The sequence below is a fragment of the Narcine bancroftii genome, chromosome 2, assembly GCF_036971445.1.
Source record: "Narcine bancroftii isolate sNarBan1 chromosome 2, sNarBan1.hap1, whole genome shotgun sequence".
NCBI lineage: Eukaryota > Metazoa > Chordata > Chondrichthyes > Torpediniformes > Narcinidae > Narcine > Narcine bancroftii.
The window spans coordinates 225,263,521-225,283,131 of NC_091470.1; the positions used below are offsets into that span (position 1 = coordinate 225,263,521).

At 40.7% G+C, this 19,611-nt stretch overlaps 1 protein-coding gene across 2 annotated transcripts in view; it reads right to left on the bottom strand.

Annotated features, from left to right (window-relative positions):
- Positions 1-358: 358 nt before the first annotated feature.
- dok6 (docking protein 6) overlaps positions 359-19,611 on the bottom strand; it is a 517,340-nt gene continuing 498,087 nt past the window's right edge. For both annotated transcript variants that reach the window (XM_069920396.1, XM_069920395.1), the window contains one exon: positions 359-1,371. In XM_069920396.1, the coding sequence (XP_069776497.1) occupies positions 1,232-1,371 (140 nt within the window). In that variant the 3' untranslated portion in view covers positions 359-1,231. The remainder of the gene's footprint in view (positions 1,372-19,611) is intronic.

Genomic DNA, 19,611 nt, shown 5'->3' on the forward strand with positions numbered 1-19,611 from the left:
TGCCAGACTGAGACTGCATGCAAATTGGAAGAATGACACCTCATGTTCTGTCTGGGCATCTTCCAACCAGACGGCATTAGCATTGATTTCTCTGGTTTCTGTCTGTGCCTCAGCATCCCCGTCTCTCCCTGCCCCTATCCCTCCTTTCCTCTGCTCTGTCAGTGCGTATCTCTCTCCTCCTTTCCCTCTGTCTCCTTTCCTGCATTCAGAGCCACCTCCTCTCCCAATCAACCACCCTTCCTTTCCTGCCCTCCTATCCATATCCAATTATGGCCTTTAGCCTGTAGGCGAGTTCCTCCTCCTGCCCCTTCTTCCCTCCTACCCGCCACCCCACCCCCCGTTAATTCAGGTGCCTGCCTGCTTTTGGCTCGAAGAAGGGTTCAGGCCCGAAACATCAGTTTTATACATATTTACCTCCTATGGACGCTGCAGGACCTGCCGAGTTCCTCCAACATTTTTGTGTTTTTATTTTTAAGTCAAATGACTTACATCTTTTATCCTTCATTTGTGCAGCTGTTAACTGTTTCCACGTAAAACAACCTGGATTCAACCTGTGGGCACTCCTCATCCAATCTCTGTCAGATACCACCAATCCTCATCACATTCCTGAAGGAGACATTATCTGCTGGCAAAATTTAACCATTAAGCCCTTTATCTTCAGAGAAAGTTCATCTTCATAAATAAAATATACAGCATCGTAGAACACTGCAACCTGATGTAGGATTTTTTGTTTTAAAAAGGTAGCCCTGGATATAATTTTTTTCTTGGAAAACTTTGATGTATGGGAATAACTGCAGAGCAGATTTGAAAACAATACCTGAATTAGTATTAGAAACTGAGCACTTTTTTGACAGTTGTCTCAGACACAGACAATTTCACCCAATCACTTTTAGACCTATCCAAACAATTGTGTTTTACACAGAAAAGCTATGTTTTACAGCAGCTGGATTTTAAAAATACTCTACATTGCATTTTTTTTATACATCAAATTCTATTTCCCAAGGAGGTATGTAGTTATCAGCAGGTGGGAGCCAATTAATAATAAAAAAAATGTATCTTTAAGCTTATGAATATTCAGTCTATCACCTGAATGCTTCAAGTACAGCAAAAGCCATTCGTCTTGTTTTGTTTCACCTGTAATTAGTCCTTGCCCCCTCACTGTTACCCACTCAGTCTTCTCTCAATGCACGCAGCTTGGCTCACAGTGACTCCTCCCATTGTCCGGTGCTCATTATTGCGCCAGCCCAGAGCTGTAGCTTGATCCATACCCACTCGATGGAGATAATAAGTGGTGGTGCTCGTGACTCTGTTCTGAGATGTAGCTAGGGAAGGTCTGCGCTCGAGGAACCTTGGTCAAGTTTAAATCGTTTCCTATTGGGGAGAGAGAAAAAGAAGAGATTTTCACTTTTTAGAAACTCACTGCCCTTTGGACAATTTTACTCTCTAATTTTCACACCAGCTTTCAATTTACACACTTATTTGACTGGATTATATGAGCACCTTGGCTCTGTCCTCTGCGAATGGGTGTGAAAACAGCAGGTTTCCTTCCTTCAAACACATTAGTGAGCCAGTGTTTATTGTTTGACAAATTTGGCAGCGCCCTGGTCGCCATTGGTAACAGCTCATTGCTTTCCAATTTATTTTAATTTTTGCCAGCTGCCAACAATATTTTCAAACATTTGAAGACCCAACCACTAGCACCAGAAACGGAAGCAATTTTCAAATACGACCTGCAGCGCGTGGTCGTGGAACATCAGTTGGCTGGCACCTTGTCAGATCACTAATGGACAGGGCTCATCCTGCCCACATTTGTACTCTGACCAGTACATTTTCAGGTGGCAACCAGAAACTGGCATTGGAAATCCCACTGCCATTTGTGGTGCCAACAGTTTGGAAAGATACTGAAGTAAAAGGAAACTTGAATTTTAAATTGCTAATTAAAAAAAAAATTACAGCATGGTAGCATCTGATTCTGGCCATTTAAACCTGTGCCACTCAGCTTAAATCCAAATTAACCAACAACCGTACATTTGAAAGGTCGGGGGGGGGGGGAAATTGGACCACCCGGGGAAAACCAATGCAAGCACGGAGAGAACATGCAAACTCCTCACAGATGGCACCAGATTCACACCTGGCTCGCTGGCGTTGCAATAGTGTCACCCTAACTGTGTCTGCAGACACCGTGGTTGAAGTCAAAACACAATGCTGGAGAAACTCAGCAGGTCAGTGTGCCCTTTTTATTTATATATAAATAAATAACAGTTCATGCCATGGAAACAGGCCATCTCAGCCCTACAAGTCCAAGCCAGTTCACTCAAACAACTCCGCTAGCTCCCCCCGCTTATTCTCCACCCATAACTATCATGATACCCCATTTTTTTCAGGAAGCAAAAAACCCTTGGAAAATAATTATTATGTAGCAAAGATAGAAACACAACCAATGTTTCAGACTTGATGAAGGGCTCAAGCCCGAAATAATGGATCTTTGCTACATAAAGTACACTGTTTGACCTGCTGAGGTTCTCCAGCGTGGTGTTTTTGCTATGCCAACCGCGGCATCTAATTAAAAAATTGTACGTGTGTGTGACAAAAACTCTAATTATCAATTTTGCACATCAAAGCTCTTTAGTGTTTGCCGTTTAAAGTCCTTTTCACACTTGCAAGTAAGCCCAGCAATCGACCACCAATCGGCCTTTAAAGTGCCAAGAGTGAAAGCAAAATCTGCTCAACGCTGGCGTCAGATGATCCTTAGTACAATCCCCGGTGTCTGTAGAAATCAGGCAAGTGTGAAATGAGCAGCAACATTGCAGACACTTCTGATTAAAGGTAGAACAGACCAAATGTCAGGGATAAATTTTTGCAAGTGTGAAAGCGTTCAGTGTCACAGTTAGGAGTGGTCTTGTGCGAAAGGTTAAACCCCCATTCCTATCCTGGGACACTGAACGGCCGATTTCCTGGGAAGCAAGTGTGAAAGGGGCTGAAGTCTGACATTGGAAATTCACGGTAATCAGAAATATTTGCACTTCCATCTCTAAGGAGAGATTTCATAAACACAACAAATGGCATGACGGCTGCTTAAAGGATTAAAATGTCACTCATTCTAAAGCTCACTGGAAGAAAGCTTCAAAAGCAAAGGATTATTAGAACTGTGAAGGGAATTACTGCAAAAAAAAAAATCATTCCCCAACAAAATTTGATCAATTCTGTCACATGGTTTCAAAAGAACATCCTAATTGCAAATTCAATTGTAAATTAATGCTCATTTGAAATTGTTTTTTCATGTTAGAACCATAGAACGTAACAGCACAGAAAGCAGGCCATTCAGCCCCTCATGTCTGTGCCAACCATCATCTCCCTAGTCTCACTGTTCCCATTCCATAACCCTCCAGACCTCTCCCATCCATGTACCTATCCAATTTATTCTTAAGACACACGATCAAGCCCTCATTCACCACATCAGATGGCAGCTCATTCCACACTCCCACTGCTCTCTGAGTGAAGAACATCCCATTAATGTTTTCCCTAACCTTACCCCCTTCAGCTTAAAACTACAAAAATTATAGCAACAAAAATTGTTTATAGGAAGGCCAGCATGAGGTTTACTCCGTCAAGAAGCTTAAGAACAGGTTATAATTTTAAAGAACAAATCCCCCAGACAGGAATCAATTCTCACCTCTTTTATGAACCCCAGGCTCCAGATAGCCTGATGCCTGCCTGAATCTTTAACAGAATAGTGCTAACCGACTACTGATAAGAGTCAACGAGCTGTTAAAAATATATATACCAGTTTCCCACCCAAATGCAGCTGATTGAGTTACTACCCATTAGGCCCAACATATATTGTCAATAAGCAGCCAGCAGCATTGACGATACCACTTAGTTCCTGGATGGCAGTGTTTTTGCTCAGAAATTACTTCAGTAATTTAAGATTAGAGAGAAACATGTGTTAATGGGAAACCAGAAATCAGGAAGGCAGAGAACTGTACTAAGAGCAAACTTTCCAGACTTCTGTTGAATTTTTTTGTATGCCTCTTAATTATACGTGAGGTTAAATGACCGACAACAAATCATTCCCCTCTCCTTAGGGAGAGGATATTCAAAATGTAAAACACAAGTTGTGACAATATAATAAAAGAAATGATATCCAATTTGTATGTAGGACAATGCCTTAAATACTCTACCCTGTGACTGTGTTCTTTGAATGAGACTAAATAGTCTTAGTGAGGTGGCTTTGTCTAACCAACACTACAGACTGTTCATTCATACTAGCGTTATTCAAATAAAGTCTGTTTAAATTGTATTGTGCGACTTGGTTGTACAGTTTGTATCTTGACAGGGGCTCGACGATCACAATACTTTGGATCATGGGCAGTCCCTTTACACTTTCACACTTTGCTCTTGCCATCACTCTAATACCGATTAAGCTTGGTCTCATCTGTCCACATGACCTTTTTCCAGAATTCTGCAGGCTCTTTTAAATGGCTCTTTTAAGACAATAGACAATAGGAGCTGGAGTAGGCCCTTCGGCCCGTCGAGCCAGCACCGCCATTTTACAGATCATGGCTGATCACTACCATCAGTACCCCTTTCCAGCCTTATCCCCATAACCCTTAACTCCTTTGCCCACTAGAGTCTTATCTAACTCTCTTTTGAACATAATCATCGAATCTGCCTCTACCACCCTCTGTGGCAGAGCATTCCACAGATTCACACTTCTCTGGGTAAAAAAATGTTTTCTCATCTCCGTCCTAAAGGGCCTACCCTGTATTCTTAAACTATGCCCTCTAGTCCTCGTCTCCCCCATCATTGGGAACAAGTAATCCGACTTCACCCTGTCTATCCCCCTGATGATTTTGTATACCTCAATCATGTCCCCCCTCATCCTTCTAAACTCCATCGGATACAAGTCCAGTTTTTCTAGCCTTTCAGCATATGTCAACCCCGCCATCCCTGGAACTAACCTTGTAAATCTGCGCTGCACACCCTCTATAGCTAGTATGTCCTTCCTCAAAATTGGAGACCAGAACTGGATGCAATACTCCAGGCGGGGTCTCACCAGGGCCCTGTACAACTGCAGAAGGGCGTCTCTGTTCCTATCTTCTTTCTTCTTTGGCTTGGCTTCGCGGACGAAGATTTATGGAGGGGGTAAAAAGTCCACGTCAGCTGCAGGCTCGTTTGTGGCTGACAAGTCCGATGCGGGACAGGCAGACACGATTGCAGTGGTTGCAGGGGAAAATTGGTTGGTTGGGGTTGGGTGTTGGGTTTTTCCTCCTTTGCCTTTTGTCAGTGAGGTGGGCTCTGCGGTCTTCTTCAAAGGAGGTTGCTGCCCGCCAAACTGTGAGGCGCCAAGATGCACGGTTTGAGGCGTTACCAGCCCACTGGCGGTGGTCTCTGTTCCTATACTCCAATCCCAAACTGGCCATCCTGTTTCTGTGGCTAACTAGTGGTTTGCTTCTTGCGGTGCAGCCGCTGTGTTTTGGCTGATGAAATCTGAGGACAGCAGTAATTGACACATTCACACCTGACCCCTGAAGAGTGTTTCTGATCTGTCGGACAGGCATTTGTGGATTTTTCTTCATTATTCTGTCACCAGCAGTAGAGGTCTTCCTTGGAAGGCCAGTCCCTTTGCAATAACTAAGCTCACCAGTACACTCTTTCTTATTAATCAAGTTCCAATTTTGGTAATTCTTAGGTTTGGGCAACGACTCTTACTGTTTGATTCTTGTTTTTCAGCCTCCAGATGGCTTTTTTGACTTTCGTTGGCACAACTCTGGTCTCAATGTTGAAAAATGGCTGCTGCAGACTCCAAAGGTGATCAAAAGCTTAGAAGCTTATCTACTAGATCTGGACAATGGGAGCACTGATGAGATTTGGCTATTAGTGATTACTTTTGCTTTAGGATCATAATACAGAGCTTTAACCCAATTAATAAGCATCTCTCCTAGTCCAAATTTCACCAAAACTTTTCACTCTGTTGAAAGCTGTCTCTGCATCTTGGGCCAGAGAAACACTCAATTCATCTCTTGTTTATTCCAGATGGATAACACTGAGCAGTCTATTAATATTGTTCACAGACTGCCTCTTCTGTATGAAACCCATCTGATCCACATTTATTAATTTAGGTAAATATACTGCCAATCTGTTTTCCAGAGCTGTAGCAATGATCTTATAGTCCGTATTCAATAATAAAATGGGCCTATAAGATAATGGTTTCAATGGGTCCCTTTTTTAAAAAAAAATCACTGTAATAATTGCTATTGAAATAGACTCCAGGAGAGTACGGGTTGCTACCACTTGATCTCATACCTCCATAAATAGAGGTATCAATAAATCTTTAAATTCTTTATAAAATTTGGGTGGGAACCAGTCTTCTCCAGGAATTTATTAACTTGCAAGGATAACAATGCTTTCACTATCTCAACTTGATTAAGGGGAACATTTACACCCCCTTTTCTTCTAAATTCAAATTTTGAAAGTCAAATTGTGACAGGAAACTCTCTATTTTATTCAAATCCCCACTGATTGAGGTTCATACAAGTTCACATAAAAGTGTTCAAAAGCTTCATTCATGTCCTTTGGATTTTATAGGAAATCCTTCCTGTGTTTGACTCAATTTAATTTATTGTTCATAAGGTTGTCCATCATCTTCAGCCCTTTTCTTCCTGCCTATTGAGCCATCTGCCAAGATCTAGACAGAAAAGGCTTCAGGGTTAACCAGGAAGAACATAACATCAATCTATTTGCTAATGGTGTTCTGATATATATGACAGACCTAGCAAGTTTATTACAAAAATTGCAGTCTAAATTGGAATTTTTCAAGACTTTGAGCTTTAAGGTTAATTGGGATAAAAGCAAAGTTATGTCACTTACAGTTGGGAATTATGATCATGTTAAAAAGAGTCTCACAATTTAAGTGGCGGCTTAATGGGATTAAATATTTAGGTATTAAGATAGATAATAACTAATAGAATTTATAAAGTTGAATTATCTTCCCTTGCTTTGGAAAATTGAGGAGATTTAAACAAATGGATAACTCTTCCAATTACTTTGATTGGAAGAGCCAATTGCATAAAAAGGAAAATATTGCCTAAATTGCAATATATTTTCCAAAACCTATCCGTTTTATTACCACAATGATTCTTTCAGGATTTGAACAAATATATTAGGAAGTTTCTGTGGAAGGGCAACTTTCCCCAGAGTCTCTAATCGATAAATTAACCTGGAGTTATGAATGGGGAGGATTAAAGCTCCCAGATTTTAAAAAATACTATTGGGCAACTCAAATGAAGTTCGTCACCTCCCTCTTTGATGAAGGAGGCAAGTCATCTCGGGTAAAATTGGAACTGCACAAGGTTGGTAAGAAGATAACAGAAAATTTTAAATAGAAATGGAATTCTAAATTACTATCTGGTCCTAAAGAAACCCCCTGACTAAAACATATTATTACAATTTGGAACAATCTCAATGGTCATATTGGTGTTAGGGGAGGCCTCTCACCCAAGACACCCCTAGCTCAAAATAAATTAATTCCTTAACAATTGATAATAAAATTCTAGAAACTTGGTCCCAGAATGGGATCAAATGTATCGAAGATTGTTTTGAGCAGGGACAATTTATGAGATTTGAACAAATCAGGAATAAATTTAGAGTTTTAAATACATCCTTTTTCTGCTATCTTCAGTTGAGATCTTATTTAAGGGATAAATTAGGTCCAGCACCGATCTTACTGCAATGTACTGAAATAGAGACTCTGGTTCAAAATGGGAAATCACAAAGAAATTTATCTCAGAAATGTATTTTCTTACTTCAGGTGGAAGACCCTAAACAAGTGCTAGATAAGTCAAAAGGGTAGGGAATTAGATTTGGGTACAGAATTGATCCATTTTGCTGGTCTTATTTGTGCCAGGAGGGCATGAGCAATACAATTAATGTCAGGTATAGGCTGGTGCAATATAAATTTTTGCATCAACTGTACCTTACTCTGCAAAAATTTAATAAATTGAAATCTGAATGATCCAATATATGTTTTTGATGTAGTCAAGATGTAGGGAACTTTTATTGCTTTCGACCTGGTCATGTCCTAAGGTGAGATTCTCTGGGAAGATTTGGGGATCTCCTGGAATAAATTATTGGAATTTTATACCCTCAAGTGCCAGAATTGTTTTTATTAGGGAAATTAGCAGATATATACCTAAAATTAGGCTATCAAAATATCAATTGAAATTTGTTAAACTTGCTTTAGTGTAATGTATAGCCATTACTTGGAAATCTGATTCACAATGGAGTCTGACCCGCTGGAAGTCAGAAATCCATATTGTGTTTCCCCAGGAGAAGATTACTTACAAACTCAGAAATTGTTTCAACATGTTTGTAAGAATACGAAACCCGTATTTAAGATAAACTGGGATTAACTTTTGATGATTTCCCCCCCCCCCCCCTCCGGTCTCCAATACCACCATCTCCAGCATTCCTAATGATGTCTATGTCAAGACCTTTATCCCTTAAGGGAGGAAGGAAGCTCTGGATGAATCATGGAATGTATCATCTGTAATGCTTTTGGAAAACAGGTGATTTTGTCACATCATATGGGAGAATTACCTCTTTCATTTTTCCTTTTCCTTTGGGGGAGGGGGGCTATTTTATTTATATATCTATCTATATATCTGTGATGTTTATTTGATTCTGTTTGGTTTGTAACTCCCGGTTGATTAAAAATCCTTAATAAAAAATACAAAAAAGCTTTGAAAATAGTCTAACGCATGAGCCCATGCTGCCCAATTAACCTACACGCCTGGTAGGTTTTGAACTGTTGGAGGAAACTGGAGCCTCCAAGGGAAACCCACACAGACACTAGGAAAACATACAAACTCATTACAGACAGCGCAGGATTCAAACCCTGGTCCCCATCACTGGTGCTGTAAATGTGTTGCACTAACCGATATGCCAACTGTGCCACCCCACATCAATGAATGTTTCGTTATAACAAAAGAAAATATTAATTTACATATTGATTTCATTTTTTTTTAATGTAAATTAGCTAGATTTTACCCATCTCCTTTGCACCTGTTGCTTTGGATTGAAGTGAATTAAACCATTGAACTTGGGCAAGGTCTAATCCAGTAGTTCTCAACCTTTTTCTTTCCATTCACATACCACTTGAAGTATTCCCTATGCCATAGGAGCTCTGTGATTAGTAAAGGATTGCTTAAGGTGGGATGTAAGTGGGAAGGGAAGGTTGAGAATCACTGCTCCAGACCCAATTGTTACTGAAATATTTTGCTTGAGAAAAATGGTTATTGACCCATTTCCTTTGGAGTTATGAAACTGTGCACATAACAAGTCAAAGAGGTACGATTAAAAAAGTGGTTTTCAACTTTTTTTTCCCCCACCCACATACCTCCTTAAGCAATCCCTTACTAATCACAGAGCACCTATGGCATAGGAAATACTTAAAGTGGTATGTGAGTGGAAATAAAAAGGTTGAAAACCACTGGTCTAACCTATCACAGGTTCAGGGAGTAGATTTCATAGTGAAACTGCTGTAAACTGGAAGGAAATTGGAACACCAATACCAAAGACTTTGAAGAATCCAACATCTGACTGAAATTATCACCAACAGCTCAATGGAAAGTTTGGAATTTTCATGTGCAGATAAGGGTTCTGAGCTTTTGGAGAGTTACAGAAGGAAATGCTTGCAAAAGCACTTTGAACTTGCAGCGCTTCTCAGGAGAATATTGGCCAATATTCCAGCCAAAGCTATCAAATTTAAGTATACTATTATATACCACATTAAATTGGCGATGTTATGAGGAGAAATAGCAAACACTGTAATTTACTTACTGCAGTGACAGCTCTAATTAGCAAAAGATGTGGAATTTTAGGTCTGTGGAAATAAAAATCCATTAAATCTTCCTTTGCTTTTGCTTCATGATTTAACGCAATTATTTTATTTCCCCGATTCCTAAATTATATTCCAATCTGTCACCATCAACACAATTGTATTAGAGATACAATTTTTCTTCTTTTGTTATAACCAAACATTTAAAGTTCATTGAAAAATACTTTTCCTGGACTGATATAGCATTATTGTTCTTAATTTGTAATGTTCACTCTTGCTCTCACAAATGTTCACTTCCTCGCGTTTCCCATCATCTTTAATCGATTCTCTCCATTATGCCTGCTTCCTCATTCCCCCTTTCCCTCAAGGCATCAGAAGGTTTCAAGGTCCCACTTCTGATTACTTTGGTGGCCTTCTAATTGCTTGTGCTTTAAAAGACATTTTTGATTGCCTGTAAATGTATCTGGTTAGAAATATTTGGCAACCCCATCCAAATGAATGGGTAATGAGAAAAAAAATGCTCTAAAGTTCAACCTCCAGAACATGCACAATACACAATTCTTAACGCTGTGAATGCACAAGAAGGACACAGCCTATAAATTAAGGCTGAGTCTGATCCAGCCCATTGTTCTACTATGAGAGGCTGAAAGAGTTTCACGGCACATCCATGACAGCAGATACAGGAATTCATGAGCATGTTCTCAATTCTGCTGATCCGGGCAAGTATCATCACTTAGCCAGTGGGGAAACCAAACAGGAATTCATGATTGACTCACTCTTGTGTCCTTCTTGCATCATTGAGCTCAGCAATTATCAGGAGGTCTGTTTATTCTTTGCTTGTCATTGCTGGCAGTGGTTCTTGATGTACTGGGATTATAAACCAATGTTAAACTATGTTTTACACCTTGTTCTTATCTTATTTATTATCCTTGGATCCTTCCAGAGCACTTATTTCTCCTCCAGACTTCCATCTTAATGAAATGTGATTATTATCGGATTAAACATCATCTGGGACAATTTTACAATTGTGTTGTCATGCTCCAAACTGTACTGGATGAGATAAACAGTTTAAATTAACTCAGCAAATTCAAATGCATGCAACTTAATCCAAACTTTGTAGTAACATTATGTTTGCATTTAACAGCAAATTAAAATTCACTTGTATATCGCTGCCTTCCTACATGTACAAGAAATTTATGTTTGTCTGCCTACAAGTTTTTTTTCATGGTTGAATCATGCCATTTATAGAAATTCCACCAGGGATTTTTCAGTTGTTGAACAGAATGCATCTTTTTATCCACTGGATGACCATTAATGATGTTTTTCCTTGTTCAATGAAAAGTTAGAACATTGCAAGTCTGCTGTTGGTTGTTAACAATCCATTCAATTGTCCATTGTACCAATTATCATTTAAAGGGGGATTCCCAGAGAGTTTTCACCTGCAACGCCAACTTGGGTCAGATCCAGTTGCCATTCCAGTTTTAAAAACGCTCCCACCAATTCATCACTCTGGTCTGCTAATACCACCCCCAGTCAGCCTTGCATTAGTCAACTGATCCTTTCCCCCATAATTGTACATTACTCTGGCATCACCCATTTTGTCATTAGTCACCCAAACCAACACCTGTGACCTTCACTCGAAACCTCTTTTTGACCTTTCTCCAGTTCAACCTGGCTCTGTTTTCATCTGTTTATCCCTGGTGCTTTGGACAAAGAATAGGCCATTCCTAATGGAAAGTAATTCAATAAGTACCTACAAATTGGAAATTTGGTGCGACTGAATTTCCAAGGGCAGACACACAATCAAAATACAGTAAAACCCCTGGTATCCAGCACCTACAGGGATTGGTAGATGCTGGATAAGTGAACGTGTCAGCTGCTTGAGATTGCGTGTTGCGTGGGTTGGGGATCTGCTAAGAATGGCAATGTTAAACTTTTGTATTTTTTATCTATTTATTTTCTGCACTTATTTTGCCAGTTGCTTGAAGCTGCTGGTGCCTTGAATCCTGGATCATGGGAATATTACCACATCAGGCAATTAAGCAACCTTTGAAGGCATCAGGAATTTGTAGGAAAATCAGATTGCTCACACAGGGATGGACCAGGAGACAATATCAGGCCTTTGAGCCTCATTAGATTTCAGGCTACAATTCATCTCAAATGATTTTAGTAATTTTGCTTCATGAATTATTTTAGTAATTTTCTTTTTTGGGGCGCCAAGGTAAAATAGTTATATTGAGAGTCATAATTTAAACACCTCTCTTGAATTCTGATTCCATTTACTCCATAAACAATAATCAGTTCAAATGTTTATTTGTGGCCAAGGCCTTTTACTCCTCCTGTGCACTGTCCTGGACTCATTACCAGACTGAGACCACCCAAAAACTGGAGGAACACCACCTCATCTTCCGTCTGGACACCGTCCAACCAAATGGCTTTAATATTGACTTCTCCGGTTTCTGTTTGAACTGGAGCCGCCCCCCCACCCCACCCCCACATGCTTCTTACCCTGTCTCCTCTAGCTCTGTCACTCTTTCTTTCCTTTTCCCTCTGTCTCCTTTGACAGAGCCAAAATCATTTCTCATCTTTCCCCTTATTATATCCGATTAAGACCTTTTGTCTGTACTCCACCCCCTCCCATTCCCTCACCCCCCTCCCATCTTTCATTCAGATGCCTGACTGTTTCCATTCATACCTTGAAGAAGGGCATGGGCCCAAAATACTGGTAATTTTACCTCCTATGGACACTGCAAGGCCAGCTGAGATCCTCCAGCATTCCAGTGCTTTGTCTTTTGCACTGCCATTCAAAATCAGCATTGCATCCAATCAGCACCGACATGTATTTATCATTCGAATTCCACCTTATCATTGTATTGGAAAGGGTATATGAAACCTGCATGCAATGTCATTGGCAAAATTGTGTGGAAGTACTTAGAATGTACTACATGGCAATAGGCCATTTGTTCCAATTGGCAGTGCTCTTTTTTATAATTTTTTTTAAATTTTTCACACTATGAACTATATTGACCAAAATACATATAAACATTTCCCTCTTGAATATACACAGTGGTAAGTGAGTGGAAATAAAAAGGCTGAGAACCACTGGTATGAGAAAAAAAGCAGGCAGATGCCTGAATTAAAAGGGAAGAAAGGTCAGGAAGAGGAGTACAGCCCAACAGACAAAAGGTGTTAATTGGATATGGATGGGAGAACAGGAGAGAAGGAGGTGAGGATTGATTGGGGGAAGGAAGGGGGTTGGCTCTGTGAATGTAGAGAAGGAGACAGAGGGAAACAGGAAGGGGGGGAAAGAGAGAGAGAGAGAGAGAGAGAGAGAGAGAGAGAGAGAGAGAGAGAGAGAGAGAGAGATTGGTTGGCATGTGGCCAGATGGAAGGTGAGGTGCTAATCCTCCAATTTGCAGGTGGTTTTAGTCTGGCAGTGCAGAGTCCATTGTCTGACATGTAAGAAAATAGAGCAGGGAATTAAAATGGGAGGCTACTGGGAGATTCCCACTCTCATGGCGGAATGAGCTGAGGTGCTTAACGAAGCAATCTTTAGTCTGTATCCTGTCTCTCTGATGCAGAGAAGACCATAAAGGGAGCACCGGGTACAGCAAATGGCACCTGCAGATTCAGAAGTGTTGCTTTATTTGGAAAGACTGTTTGGGGCTCCAAATGGTGGTGAGGGAGGAGGCACGTGCACAAGTGGAGCAGATGAAGCGGTCACAAGTGGACCACTTCAAGCGGTCACAGGAGTAGGTGCTACGGGGCAATTGGTGGGAAGGGTGGAATGCGCAAGGGGATTCACAGAGAGAGTGGACCCTACAAAAGGCAGAGAGGGGAGGAGAAAGTATGATGTGTCTGGTGGTGGGATCCTGTAGTGGAAAGAGCAGAGAATGATATATTGGATAGGAGGGTAGGTGAGGACAAGGGGAATCTTGCCCTTGTTGCATGTGGGGGTGGAGGGATACAGGGGAGATTGTGCGAGTAATGGAAGATATGCAGGTGAGAGCAGAGTTCATGGCAATCGAGGATAAGCCACGTTTTCTGATGATGGAAGACATCTCTGATGATCTGACATGAAATACCTCATCCTGGGAGCAGATGCGATCGAGACGGAGGAATTTAGAGAAAGGAATGGAACCCTTACAGGGGACAGGGTGTGAAGAAGTGTACTCAAGGTAGCTGTGGTAGTTGGTAGGTTTATAGAAAATTTCTCTCGAGAGTTTGTCTTCCGAGATGGAGTCAGAGAGATTGAGGTGTTGCTCGAGACGGACCAAGTAAATTTGAGGTCGAGGTGCAAATTGGCAGCCAAGTGAATTAAGTCAATTAGCTCACAGCACCAGAGTAGTCATCTAGATGGTGGAGGAAGAACTGAGGAGCCTCGCCTGTGTGGCATAGATTGCTCCATGTAGCCAACGTAAAAGACAGGCATAGCTGGGGGCCATGCGGGGACCCATGGCTACCCCTTCGACTTGGAGAAATTTGGAAGAGTGAAAAGAGAAATGATCAAGGGTGGGGACAGGTTTTGCTAGCTGGAGGAGGATGATGGGGGACTGGTTGGGTCTGATGTCAATGTAGAAACAGAGATGTAGTCCCAGTTACAAGTTCTTTACTGCCATTACATGAGCCAGTGTCTAATAAGCAACAGGTATGGCCAACATATCCAATCCAAAGATAGTCTCAATTTCAGCCTTCCTTTTGAAGCACTCTGTTAACCCTTTCACATTTCGTTTGCTGAAGCATCACATTCAAGCTCTTTCCCACAGCCACGTGGTTCTCATGATGGGCAACACCTAATGCAAGTGACAAGCAGAATACCTGTAGAAGGACTACCTGCAGAAGGTGCTGACGCTCAAGAGTGCAATTGTTGGATCCTGCTCCCTGTTGGAGTTTGCAGGTATGCACGAGGAGGTACAATAGTACACGCCAGAGACATTGTGGACTCCAACACTTGGAACAAGATACACACCCTCATGCTATTGGTTAATGGAAATTAATGTAACAATTAAACATTAAATAAAAATGAACAGAAATAGACATAACAAGTAAAGCAAGAGTTACCTGCTTGGAACATCATTATCCAATGCTGTAAATATTTCCTCACCTCAGCTTTGTGGGTTACAAGATTGGAGAGGATAATGATGAAATGAGGCAACAACGATGTCTTGATTGATATTAACAACCAGCTTTGTATCCACAGTGCTCCCAAAGTTTTCCCATTCAGGCATGCCTGCAAATGTCCTCAATTCTAACACACACCTGCCATCAATGCTATATCTCCTCCAAATTGCTTGAGCTTTTATTGCTTAATTTTCATGGTAGCCTTATAGTGTAAGTGCATTAGATGACAACTTCCTAAACTGTGGATTTTTAAAAATATCTTTCACTTTACTGATTACATTTAAAATAAAAGCAGGCACCTTGGTAGTCATGCTACCTCCACTGTGGAAGAAAACTGGGAATAGAAATACATGTGCTCTCTTATTAGTTTCTATTGACAACCAAAATGAGCATCTTTGAACAAGATTGGTTGCAATACTTTTCAAATATTTTTGTGTTCCATGAGCATTTTGGTATATCAATGGTCAAACTTTAATGATCACCAAAGAGTAAACTAAAATTATATAAACATGCTGATGTAAGATGAATGAGAGTGAATCAATTAATCAAAAGGCTATTGAAATGATAAGGGGTTTCTCATTAACAGACCTGTTCCACTCTATAATTGTTGATGAAGCAAGCGGCCTGTCTTTGCAGAGGATTGCAATTAACACAGACAATTGTTTGTCTTTATATTCTCCTGAGTTCATATTATTTCAAGCTGTTATTTAACCTCACCTTTTGGAAATGTCATGAGTCCTTTGGAACCATTAGATTTTGCTCTTAATATTCTTAGCGATTTTTATTTCATGGCACGGTTGGCGTAGCGGTTAGCACAGCACCTTTACAGCACCAGCGATCTGACTGGGCTTGGGTTCGAGAGCCGTGCTGTCTGTAAGGAGTTATTTGTACTGTGATGGAATGTTTGGGAATGTTTTTGGGAGAAAAATTGGTAACATTAGAGAAGGTTACATACATACATTTTAAAACAACTTTTATTTAAAGTATTGGAGAATTCATATCCACAGTACTTTGAAGAGGAACTGTGAGGAACGCTTTGCATATTTCACAAGTAGGTGCTAATTGAAATGATGTCATGAAATGAATAGACTATTGTCTTGGAAGATCAGCCAGAGCCAGGTTGTCTGTTTTGGACCTTTTTGCAAGGCTTTTTGACCTCTTTGCAAAGTGCTCAATCAGAGGTCATTGAGAGGTTATTTACCTAAAACAACAGATGGACCAGAAGACTAATATCTATTGTTTTCTGGAGAAGGTCAGGGGTTTTGCAAGTGAGTGAAAGAGAGAGAGAGAGAGAGAGAGAGAAGGACATGCTGCTGGCAGTTTGAATCTCAGATAGAGAGAGAGACAGAAGGGAGTCTTTGACTGTGTGTGACACAGAAAACCAGGAGAAGCTTATTGGAACTGAAACAGAAGCTCCAGAGTGGCGGATGGCTGGAAGTGCTATCTGTCTGATGTTTCTCTTGGAATAAGTGGAACAGAAATAAACTCTGTGCTAGCCTGAAAGAAAGGGGTTGTAATCTGGAGAACCCTGATGGGGCAAGTTTCATCAGTGAGACATTGAGGTGACTAATGGTGGTATCTCAGTTGTGGAAATCCTGGATCCACACATCTCTCTCTGCCAACCTACAAGAACCTTCCTGAGCGGTAACCATTTACATCTCAAGCACCTAAGCCTGGTGAACTTTATAAATGTTAAATTCTGTGCACAGTAATAAGAATTGCTTGCAACCAATGAACTTGGAAGAATGAGAAGTGAGATTGAACTGTGAACCAAGGAACTTTTCTTAAATTTACACACACATTACATACATGTGCGCTTAGAATTAGAAGGGGGTTAAGTTATGTTAGTTAAGTTAATAGTAATAAGTTAAAGTTTGATTATGTTTTCATGTTTAAAGATAATTTAAAAAAAACTTTTGTTTAAGTAACTATTTGTTGTATTGAATATCTATTGCTGCTGGGTTTTAGAGTCCTTTGGGCTTGTAACAGTACATTCTCCCTGTGTCTGTGTCAGTTTTCTCCAGGGGCTCCTGTTTCCTCCCACTGTTCAAAATGTACTGAGGGTGTAGGTTAACTTGGTGTAAATTGGTGGCATGGACATGTGGGCTGAAATGGCCTGTTACTGTGCTGTATGTCTAAATTAAAAATAAAATAAAATAAAATAGGGCAGTATGGTAGATTTCATCAGGTGGGGAATGAATGGAGAGATTATTAGCAGAATGGGGAGAAGTTTTAACGAATGCTGGGCATCAAAGATGAAAATATAATTACAGCAAAAGTGACTAATGGGCATCACCGTCAATACAGTTTACACCATTAAATGTAGGGCAGTCTAGGCTTTACAAGCTAACTGGAATTAAAAATGCCCCATGAGAAGACAAACTGAAATTATACCATTTTTGTTCAGTTAAATCAGTGATTCTCAACCTTTTTCTTTCCACTCACATACCACTTTAAGTAATCCCTATGCCATCGGTGCTCTGTGATTAATAAGGGATGGCTTAAGGTGGTATGTGAGTGGGAAGGGAAGGTTGAGAATCACTGCTCTGGACCCAACTGTAACTGAATTATTTAGCTTTAAGAAAAATGGTCATTGGCCCATTTCCTATGGAGTTATGAAACCGTGCACATAACGAGTCCATGAGGTACGATTAAAACAGTGATTCTCAACCTTCCCTTCCCACCCAGATCCCACCTTAATCAATTCCTTACTAATCACAGAGTACCTATGGCATAGGGAATACTTAAAATGGGATGTGAATGGAAAGATAAAGATTGAGAAGCACCAAGTTGATGTATTTGCTCCTAGTTTTTTTTCCCTCAAAGGAAAAAAAAAACACCATTAAAAATGTATCAGTAGGAAATGTCTCCTCTGGAGTCAACATGGCTCACCTGAGCTGTAACTTAATTTTTTTAATTAGATGTATGGCATGGTAATAGTCCCTCAGGGCTCACTGGCCTGTGCTGATCAAATACCCCAATTAATGTACAACCCCCCCCCCATACATTTTGAAGGGTGGGAGAAAACTGGAGCACACAGAGGAAACACACACAGACACAGGGAGAACATGCAAACTCTTTACAGACAGCATGGGATTAGAACACAGGTCACTGGCACTGTAATAGCTTTGCACTAACTGCTTCCTAGATTTCATTTCAGAGATAATAAAGCTATTGTTTTTTTCCTCTTTAACTTTGTCTCTGCCTAAAGCCATGAAACTTGTGCTGGAGATGAGCCTGCCTGACCGTGGCAAATAAGAATGAATTGAGCTGCAAACTCGTCAATGGCAGACATCTTTAAACAGTCAGATCATTCCATGTTGCGAAAACATTTGCCTGATTTATGCTGTATTAATGCTTTGGGCCAAATGTGCAGTGGTCATGGCTAGAGGTTACGAAGGGAATGGCTTGTGTTTTGAGTCACTTTCATTTGTGTAAATCCCAGGGTTTAAATAGTCGGATCGTTCCTTGCTATGAAAACATTTGCCCGATTAATACTGTACTGATACATTGGACACCAAACCCAGTTCCAACAGTGTCATCAAGTTTGCAGATGTCACAGTAGTTTGTTTTATCAGCAGCCACGAGTCGACCTCCAGAGAATTGGACAAGATGGAGGTGATGATCGTGAACTTCAGGAGTGGAGTGTACTAGTGACACTCAAATAACTCCTCACTTGACAGGAAGGCACAACAGTGTCTGTACTCCCTGAAAACACTGTAATGTGCAAGGCTACCAGCCACCATTATGTCAACCTTCTACAGGCGTTCTAGCGAAACCGTCCCTGCTTGCTGCATCACTGTGTGGTACGACTGCTGCAGAGAAATAGATCAGAGGTCAATCCACAGGGCCAAGAAAGAGGCAGACAGGATCACTGGAGTCTCCATTCCCCCTTCGATGTGATCTACTGGGATCATTGCCTGAACAGGGCACACAAAACATGGGTTTAAGGAGAGGGGGGGGGTGGGAAAGATTTATTGGGGACTGGAGGGGTAACTTTTTACACACAGAGGGTGGTGAGTGGTGGAGGAAATAGTTGAGGCAGGTACGATTGCAACATTTAAGAAGCATTTGGATGGATACATGGATAGATGGGATTAGAGGAATATTGGCTAAATGTAGGCAGTGGGAGTAGTGAGGAAAGGACATTCTGGTTGGCATGAATGGCCTGTTTTCACACTCTCTGACTGAAGGAGCTGGCTGGCTGCACCCAGGAATGAGGTGGAATAAGCTCTGACCAGTGAGTATGTCTCAGATCTCGTACTCTGGAGTCCTTGCCAACTGTCAAAACTATTTAACTATTTTAATTGTACCTGATTGTCCAGATATTTAACTAGTTGAAGAAGAAATAACCAAATATTAAGTTCTAATAAACAATTTTAAATATATTAAAATGTTTAACTTTCTCCACTGAGACAGCAATCCCATTGAAATGATTGGTGTTCTCTTTATTTCCCAGCCCTCTTTAGGTTAATGTCAAGGGGCAGGTACAAAATGCATTGATCTGCTGCTGGGCTTAAGGTTGGGTTCAGTGACAGCAGATAACCTGAAGTGGCAGCATCTGATTTTTAGGATGTTTTTAAAGCCACATCTTCCACTGTGTACATCATCCTATGAGGAGTAAATGGTTCAGACACCTAAATTGAGAAAAA